This window comes from Mytilus californianus, unplaced genomic scaffold (assembly GCF_021869535.1).
Source record: "Mytilus californianus isolate M0D057914Y unplaced genomic scaffold, xbMytCali1.0.p SCAF_4, whole genome shotgun sequence".
NCBI classification, from domain to species: Eukaryota; Metazoa; Mollusca; class Bivalvia; order Mytilida; family Mytilidae; genus Mytilus; species Mytilus californianus.
In genome coordinates this window covers 94,149,688-94,158,994 of record NW_026262690.1, presented here as the reverse complement: position 1 = coordinate 94,158,994, position 9,307 = coordinate 94,149,688, and the positions used below count along the sequence as shown (strand labels likewise).

At 31.0% G+C, this 9,307-nt stretch overlaps 2 protein-coding genes across 2 annotated transcripts in view; both read left to right on the top strand.

Moving 5' to 3' along the window:
• LOC127698906 (ras-related protein Rab-10-like) overlaps positions 1-8,741 on the top strand; it is a 9,774-nt gene extending 1,033 nt beyond the window's left edge. The window contains exons 2-7 of the mRNA XM_052202640.1: positions 979-1,039; positions 1,650-1,710; positions 2,384-2,461; positions 3,292-3,381; positions 4,420-4,485; positions 7,394-8,741. Coding sequence (XP_052058600.1) covers positions 979-1,039; positions 1,650-1,710; positions 2,384-2,461; positions 3,292-3,381; positions 4,420-4,485; positions 7,394-7,552 — 515 coding nt within the window. The 3' untranslated portion in view covers positions 7,553-8,741. The remainder of the gene's footprint in view (positions 1-978; positions 1,040-1,649; positions 1,711-2,383; positions 2,462-3,291; positions 3,382-4,419; positions 4,486-7,393) is intronic.
• LOC127698854 (aftiphilin-like) overlaps positions 1-9,307 on the top strand; it is a 538,231-nt gene that overhangs the window by 268,762 nt on the left and 260,162 nt on the right. The gene's annotated exons all lie outside the window — the stretch shown is intronic.

Sequence of the window (9,307 nt, the reverse complement as noted above, 5' to 3'; positions counted from 1 at the left end):
CTATTTTGAAACAGGGTTTCTTTTTGTTCTAATAATTAAATTTTTTAAGTGGTTTTAGTGAGGCAGCAGATGCAGATCCATGATTTTGAAAAAGGGGGGACCTTGCAAGCCAACATTTTTTGAGTGATACTTGTAAAAAGTCATGCATTTATCATATACATGTATGATGCTCCATTAAGGGGGGGGGGGATCCTTGGCCCCCTGTATCCACCTTTGGCAGAGTGAAGCACAAAGGCCTACAAAATAAATGAAAGGAGATTTTGAGTTAATATGTCAATGTGATTGCAACCCAGCAACACATTTAAAGCAAGGCAGGAGTTTCTTACGAGTGCAAATGCCAAAACATTAAAAAGTATAATAACAAACACCTCAAGCATAAGAGATATTTTCTGCTCTATCCACACAGCACTACAGACAAATAGTAATGCATATGAATTAAAGGTTTACTTCAATGAAACAGGAATAAGTTTTGCTACTAGCATAAGAATAAATTCATGGGAGTCAAGTTTTGTTTGTAAAGAAAACTTGAGTGCAGAGGTTAAACTGCTGTCCTTCAGTTATTACCTGACAAACTAGATCAAAAACATGTACATGTAAATTGTACATTTAAAGTGTACAGTACCTTGCCATTTTTCTGAAAGGAACAGTGAGAATCAAACCCTATGTAAACACTGATTGGCTGATATGTTCTGCATATGGACAAACAGCAAACGATGTACCAAGAATGTCCAAGATCGTACCATAGGCTTACATATGTACAGTTCAGGAAAATTATTTCCGAAAGCAATGAAAATTTATGTAAGTTAGAAAGTTTTCAATGGGATTTACATGTAACCTTGAGTGATTTTAGTACACTTTGAGTTTATCTCAAATTCAAGAAAGAGTAAGGGAATTGAAACAGTCCCATTTGTGTGATATACATGTATTTTGAATAACACTTATAACCTGTTTGATTCCTTATTTTTTTACTTATTAAAGGTATTGACTTTAAGATGAAAACATTACAGATTGATGATAGAATAGTAAAAGTTCAAATCTGGTAAGTGCACTAGAACATATACTTGAAACTGAAAAAAGAGAGATATGAGATTGATGTAAAAGAGATAAAATTCTCGTAAAATATTAGAGAAAGACACATAAACCACAATACAATATACACTGTACTTTTGAACCAACATAAGAATATACACTATACTTCAGAAATGAATACGAATATAACTTATGGTATACTGTTAGAAAAATTAGAGTTGTCTTTCTTGTTTCATAAAATAGGTAATACAGTGTTAAACCTCAATTCTATTCACAGATGATGTATAACAAAATATTACATATAAAAATATAAAACAACCAGTATATTGACAGAGCAGGACATTTATTGCTTTTCATCTTGGCAGCTGCTGCAATATATTAATGTCTTCATTTATGAATTATGAACTAAAAAACTAACATCAAACTGAAGACAACTGCTAGTGTCTATTTAAGTATTGTTCTTTGATGTTCAGAAAGTAGTTAACCTGTTCTATCATACACACTTTTTACAATATGTTAGATTACTGAGACAAACAGCCTAATATCTACAAATCTACCTATATCTTAATTGACCATAATGACCATCATGATGACCTGCATTGACCTATGTTTTCTTACAGGGATACTGCTGGACAAGAACGATTTGAATCCATTACAAAACAGTTCTACAGACGTGCACAGGTAATTTTTACATAGAAAGCTTGACTAAGGATGTGTTGGAAAAAGTATGTATATATCCAGTTGGTAAATAGGCAATCAGGACCCAGATTTTACAATTCTTTGTAATAATTTTTAAATTGTATGTTTATGTGAACAGTTAATAATATGTCATTCTTTACTGTCTATGAATTTGTAATCATGCAAATGCTCAACAATATTCTTATCTAGATTCATATTATTTCATTACCAGAAAAAACTCTTTCTAAACATTGATTTTGTATGTCATCTATGAGTTTCATGTGCAAACTGGAACTCTGAATCCTTGAACTGACATTGTACAAGGATCTCTGTATTTTATATACTGCTACATAATTAAATTCTTACGATAGAAAACATTTATTAATGATCACATTAATTTAGCTGCAATATAGAAATGATCCCAATTAAGATATTTGTTCCTTTTCTGTACGTAATGACAGAGAATTTATGCATAACAAACACACAAATGACCTTCATGAATGTCCTCTAAAGCTAATTACTTTGTAGGAGTTTTGACTATTGGAATCATTGCCTAAACTCATTACTAAATAGGAATATGAGTATTGGAATCAAGAGAATAGGAATTGACAACATTTCAAATAAAAAAAGCGTGTTGATCCGCAGTTGTTTCATTGAATATTTTGATTGATTTCAGGGTGTTTTACTAGTGTACGACATGTCTAGTAGATCCTCATTTGAAGCTATACCAAAGTGGCTGGCCTATGTAGAACAGGTATTTGTACATAAGATATATGCATGTAACAAAATATTTACTATAACAAGAATGTGTCCATAGTACACGGATGCCCCACTTACATGTTCATTGGACCGTGAATCTGGGGTCAAAACACTAATTTGGCATTAAAATTAGAAAGATCATATCATAGGAAACATGTGTACTAAGTTTCAAGTTGATTGGACTTCAACTTCATCAAAAACTACCTTGACCAAAAACTTTAACCTGAAGCGACCAAAAACTTTAACCTGAAGTGGGACGAACGGACGAACGAACGGACGCACAGACCGAAAAACATAATGCCCCTAGGTTGGGCATAAAAAAAAATATATAATAGATTAATCTAAAGTCAGAAGGTCATTAAGTACCTTAATGGTCTAAGGATTAAGTTAGGACAAAAATCGTATGAAATTTGCTTCAAAATAGAAAGTCTTAATTGCTAGGTATTTCAGTTATTATAAATAATTCAGAGATTTTGGGTCAATAGATTAGAAAACTTTGATTTGAAAAATAGTAAAAAACTGCTTTTTTGGGAATTGAAAAAAAATATTAAAAAAAAGTGCTACATGACCAGTTGTTCACATAGATATACACAGAGAAAAGGTATCTTTTTTGGTTATCCTATGCATTCTATTTTTGAGAGTATTAAAACTGTTTGACAATGAATCAAATATGAAATAAATGTAAGCAGTTAAAATAGCCAAGTATAAAGTTTTTTTCAGATTTTGCTTTCAAGAAAATTATTACCAGTAGATTATATTAAATGTATGAATTTTCGGAAAAGTCTTATTCAACTTATTACTTTTGGGCACATTTTTTTTCACTAGTTTTGTAAAGAAGATGTAAGTGTGATGTTACTAGGAAATAAATGTGATAGAGAGGACAGAAGACAAGTCACAACAAAAGAAGCTAGTCAAGTAAGTTACTCTACATAAATATGATAGAGAGGACAGAAGACAAGTCACAACCAAAGAAGCTAGTCAAGTAAGTTACTCTTTACATAAATGTGATAGAGAGGACAGAAGACCAGTCACAACCAAAGAAGCTAGTCAAGTAAGTTTCTCTTTACATAAATGTGATAGAGAGGACAGAAGACAAGTCACAACCAAAGAAGCTAGTCAAGTAAGTTACTCTTTACATAAATGTGATAGAGAGGACAGAAGACAAGTCACAACCAAAGAAGCTAGTTAAGTAAGTTACTTTCTACATAAATGTGATAGAGAGGACAGCTGACAAGTCACAAAAAAAAAGAAGCTGGTCAAGTAAGTTGCTCTCTACAAAATATGACTTTTGATATTCCTGCTATACATTCTTTATTCATTTTCTAGCACTAAGCAATATATTCCATATTTTACCACAAGGTCGTTGAAAAGACCAGGATGTAAGGGAAAAATTTATATTATGACTCCAGTAAACCAGTTAAATGTTGCAAATTTTTCAAAGGTCTATTTTGATTTACCTGTTATAGTGTTGTCAAAAATTCTAGATATTCTCATTAATAGGTAAATATTATCAGCTTTACTGCACTTTTAATTGTTGTCACACAAACAATGTAAACCTTTGATATGAGCAAGCGCAACAAATTAGCTGAAAAGCTTCACATTGTGTCAAGATGCTGATATTTTACAATATCTATACTAAGAAAACCCAATAATCAGTATATCATACTAATTCTGGAATTTTTTGGTCTCCCTCAGATATATTTTAAGTGAGTTTGATGATATAAAATACTGCTATCATGTTGTGCCAGTATATGTTCTTCTCTCACATTATGATGTTCCTGATAAGTTCTGCTTTAACGCCATGAAGCCATGATACAAGAGAACTAGAAAGTAGAGATGGGCAATATAAGCACAGGAAGTACAATAAAATTATTTTCGATGTTCTTGTTATATTTATTATTGTTATATGATTTATAATTACAGAAAATATGATTTTTATTCTTTTTTTTTCAGTTTGCCAAAGACCATGGGATAATGTTCAGTGAAACCAGTGCTAAAAATAGTAACAATCTAGAGAAGGTAAGAAAGTAATACAGATAAGTTTGCATGTAGTTTTAGCCCATCTGCAAATCTATCTGTATTATTGTTGTTTGGCATTTATTCATCCAATTAAATTGAGAATGGAAATGGGGAATGTGTCATAGAGACAACAACCCGACCAAAGAGCAGAAAACAGCCCAAGGCCACCAATGGGTCTATAAACATATTTCCTATTTGTAATTTTGCCTCTTAAGCTGATTTTCTACCTGAACTAACCTTGGAAAGAATAATATATGGTAGGTCATTTAAAGAAATTACTCTTTTTGTTCTTTTTTGGTGAAAACATAGCCACCAATTTTGATAGGCCATTCTGCAAACAGAATTTCAATAATGCAATAAAGGTTTCAAATGAACCAAATTTTCATCCTCTTTTCTGAAAATACTCTGTAGTATGGACTAGTAAGTCAGACTCTTTTATCTACAGTAATTTTTTCACTCAGACCAATTAAAAAAAACCACTTTGCAGTCAAATGCAATACATTTGTATAAAGATAAGGAGATGTGAAATGAAGTGGAAGAAAGTCAGTTTTCAAATTTCTAACTCTCTGAAAATACAAATCATTATCTTTTCAATTTGAAAATAATTTATAAAGTCAAGAATCATTCAAGCCAATTTAATACCCCTTGCAAAGCAAATTCATCTACCAAGGGATGGTTTACAAAAAACTTAATATTGCTTGCACATTTGGCACTGATCAGATGGTAAATATTGCAGCATTTGATACATATAGATTCTACCACTGCATCGAGTGTGATACGATATTTATCCACTCAAGACAGTTAAATTTTCAAATTTAAAACGCAAGGCTCGCCGAGCGTTTTAAATATTTAAAATTTAACTGTCGAGAGTGGACAAATATCGTATTACACGAGATTTGGTGGTGGAATCTGTTTCTCTAATGATTTTCAAACAATACACAGGCAAATTTATTCTTTCTTTTCGAATGATCTGCAAAAAGATGTGTTCTTTCTATGTGACGTCATCAGGCATGGTCGCCTTTTTTCATGCCGTCACAATAGGAAATTCAGAGGAAAGCAAGAAAATTCGACGTCATAATCGGATTTTAACCAATGAAGAACTGAGATCAAACGAACCACACACGTTGATTAAATTTTTTTTATACAATGGGCGCAGAAAGGGATAAATTGACGAAGAATTAGAGAAATAATGATAAATCATTTTCCATCCTATTCTCTAAAACTAAGTTGACAGATGTCAGTTAGGTTACAAATGTATTTCCACATAAGCTAGAATTGGCAGGAGTAATGTTTAGAATATATTTTACTAAACATTCTCTTTTGATGCAATTAGCAGAAATATAATACCACAAGAAAAAACTCTTGCATCACATTGTACCCTACCAAATTATGTTTCATTTAAAAATCTTACTTTCCATAGAACTTCTAGTTATTTAAATGAAATGAATATTTTTCAGGTCCATTGGACTTGCAACATAAAGTAAAATATTCAATGTCTCGGTCCTATATATTTTGAAATCTGTGTTTATATACTTTAGTTTTCAGTATAAGATTAGAGATTAGATTTTATAGAACTCAAAATAGTTTATTTTATTTCCAACTAGCTAGAATTTGTGGTAGATTAAGATTTCATCAATCATAATAGTTATCTCTAAATACACATATGAAAAATGCCTGTTCTACGTCTGGAACCTCATAAGTGGTTACCTGTGATAAAATCTTAATATTTCGTCCTTTTTGGAGTTTTTGGTGTTTATGACAAACCTTTGTAGTTTATTATACCCCCGCTTTAAAAAAGGGGGGGAGTATACTGTTTTACCTCTGTCTGTCCTTCCGTCAGTCCATCTGTCCGTCCCATGAATATTTTCGTCACATTTTTCTCAGGAACTGCTTGACAAGGATTTCTGAAATTTGGTTTCAGGGTTTATATAAGTAAGTTACACCGTGTGATGCGTTTTCAGATTCATCACTCAACAACTTCCTGTTTACCGAACACTTGTATTATTTTACACATGATAGCCAAGTTGAAAATTTTTGTAACATTTTTCTCAGGAACTACTTGACAAGGATTTCTGAAATTTGGTTTCAGGGTTTATATAAGTAAGTTACACCGTGTGATGCGTTTTCAGATTCATCGCTCAACAACTTCCTGTTTACCGAACACTTGTATTATTTTACACATGATAGCCAAGTTGAAAATTTTTGTAACATTTTTCTCAGGAACTACATGACAAGGATTTCTGAAATTTGGTTTCAGGGTTAATATAAGTAAGTTACACCGTGTGATGCGTTTTCAGATTCATCGCTCAACAACTTCCTGTTTACCAAACACTTGTATTATTTTACACATGATAGCCAAGTTGAAAATTTTCGTCACATTTTTCTCAGGAACTGCTTGACAAGGATTTCTGAAATTTGGTTTCAGGGTTTATATAAGTAAGTTACACCGTGTGATGCGTTTTCAGATTCACTGAACAACTTCCTGTTTACCCAACACTTGTATTATTTTACACATGATAGCCAAGTTGAAAATTTTCGTCACATTTTTCTCAGGAACTACTTGACAAGGATTTCTGAAATTTGGTTTCAGGGTTTATATAAGTCAGCTATACCGTGTGATGCGTTTTCAGATTCATCACTCAACAACTTCCTGTTTTACCGAAATATTTCGGCAGGGGTATCATCAGTGAGCAGTAGCTCACAGTTTTACTTGTTATTAACTGAATTCATGACTTCTATAACGGCTAGGCAACTTAGAGCTGGTCATATTTAGAGACGGTCGGTCTATTATTGAAGATTTTATGTTGCCCTCTAAATTATGCTTTATGGGTCCACTGTGTTATGGTTTGCTAGCATGTTGCATTGCACGATGAATACGCTGATAAAATATATTTATATTGTTTTACAGGCATTTCTAGATATGTGTACAGACATCATAGAATCACAAGAACAGCAAGCAGCTGAGACTAGATCCAGTATAAGTTTAGATGAAGATTCTTCTCACTTTGATAGTCATTCTGATTCATCACAGCTCCTATCTGGTGGTGGACGTAAGAGGTGCTGCTGAAAAATAACATTGGCTCAATACAGAATGTTTCTGACAGAGGATATTGATAATTGCTTAAAGACTGTTTGAAGTAAAATCATAACAAAATAATAATTTTGAATGAAAAACCAGATATTGAAATAACTGTTATTTTATGTCATTCCATTTACTTGTTTTCTTAGAGGCTGTGTTTTGTTAAGTTTTTTGAATGAATTGATTAATCATAATTAAAAAGTCATAGATTATTTAAATTCATTGAAATCCATATTTTGATTCTGCTACTAACAATCAGTCTCTTAAAACCAAATATTCATTGTGTGTTCTTGCCTTATACCATTTTTTTTTTATATATAATACTCAAATTAAAAAGACACAAAAAGACAGACCAAGTTTGGTCAGGGGATAAAGAACTTTACTGTTGCAGTATTTTGGGTAAAACAAGGAATAAAAGTTGGCTTTATTTAAATTATTGTTAAAACGTTAAAAAAAAGTTGATTAAGAAAGATTATTAGATGTAAGTTAGGACTAGATTTTGGATGTTGAAATTACAAATATGAAAATAATGGTCCAAACTTATATTAATTTTTTGAATTAAATAAAATTTAAGCAAGTGAAATGTAATTACATCTAGAAAAAGATAGCTGTCCAGATATAAAGAATTTTTTTTTTTTACCTATGTATAATTTATTCATGTAAAATGAGTAAAATTATCATAAATTATCCGTATAGGTATAGATCTCTATTCAAATCAAAATCATATGATAATGTATTGATTACAATTATATTCATATTTTTACCAGACCCTCTGTAAAACATTATTGGAGTATATGTATAAGAATGTCATTATTCTGAGACTAGTCTTTATTTACTAAAAGGGGAGCATTACTAAAGGGTAGGATTGCTATATATCTACGAAAAAGATTTTTGTATATTAATGAAAATTCCCATGATATGGCCAGTGTTATAAGGATACAGGGACAAGGAAATTGTGATTTATAAAAAAAAATCTCCCTACACTTTAAGTTGATTGCTTTATTTTAATGCTTTCCATTTCACAGTAGCTTAAAATTAACAATGTTGTTGATAACACCTATGGCGGTAATAATAATAAAAAAAACTCTTATTGATAAAAATACTTAAGTCATCTGCTAATTTTTTTCTTCATTAAATGCTTGTTTGATCAAAAGGAATCTGTAGATTAATATTTAATATTGTGTACAAAAATTATCACATTTTTAACCATACTTGTATTTTTGCTGCTTTAGCAGTTGTATGAGTATGTGCCGTTAACAGCATTTCATTTTTGATAAACTTCATTTTTTTATGTGATCAAAAATGAAGTGGATATATATTATATGATCGTTTTTCTGTGTAAAAAAGTGTTCAAAACTTAATTATATAAAATGCTTGAATGTTATTATTCTTACATATCTATAATCAATAATTTCAGTATTAGTAACATCCATGACTGTTTAATCTGGCTTTATTTTTCCTTTTTGGGGTATTTTGTGCTTTTTTGTGTTTGTGGGTTGTTTTTTTTAACAAAAAGTCTTGTTTTTTACATAGACTCATTATACTTATTTCATAAATTTTCTTGTTGAGCAGATGAATATTTTATCACTTTATATTAATTTTATATGTACAACTAGTTACAATTTAATGGCAATAATATATAGTTTTCAGATAAGTACCATGAAAGTTAAATTTTGTCCATTCAGGATTTAGGGTAACCAGGGGATATGAAAGTTATCCATTCTGATTAGTGATGTCATGTCT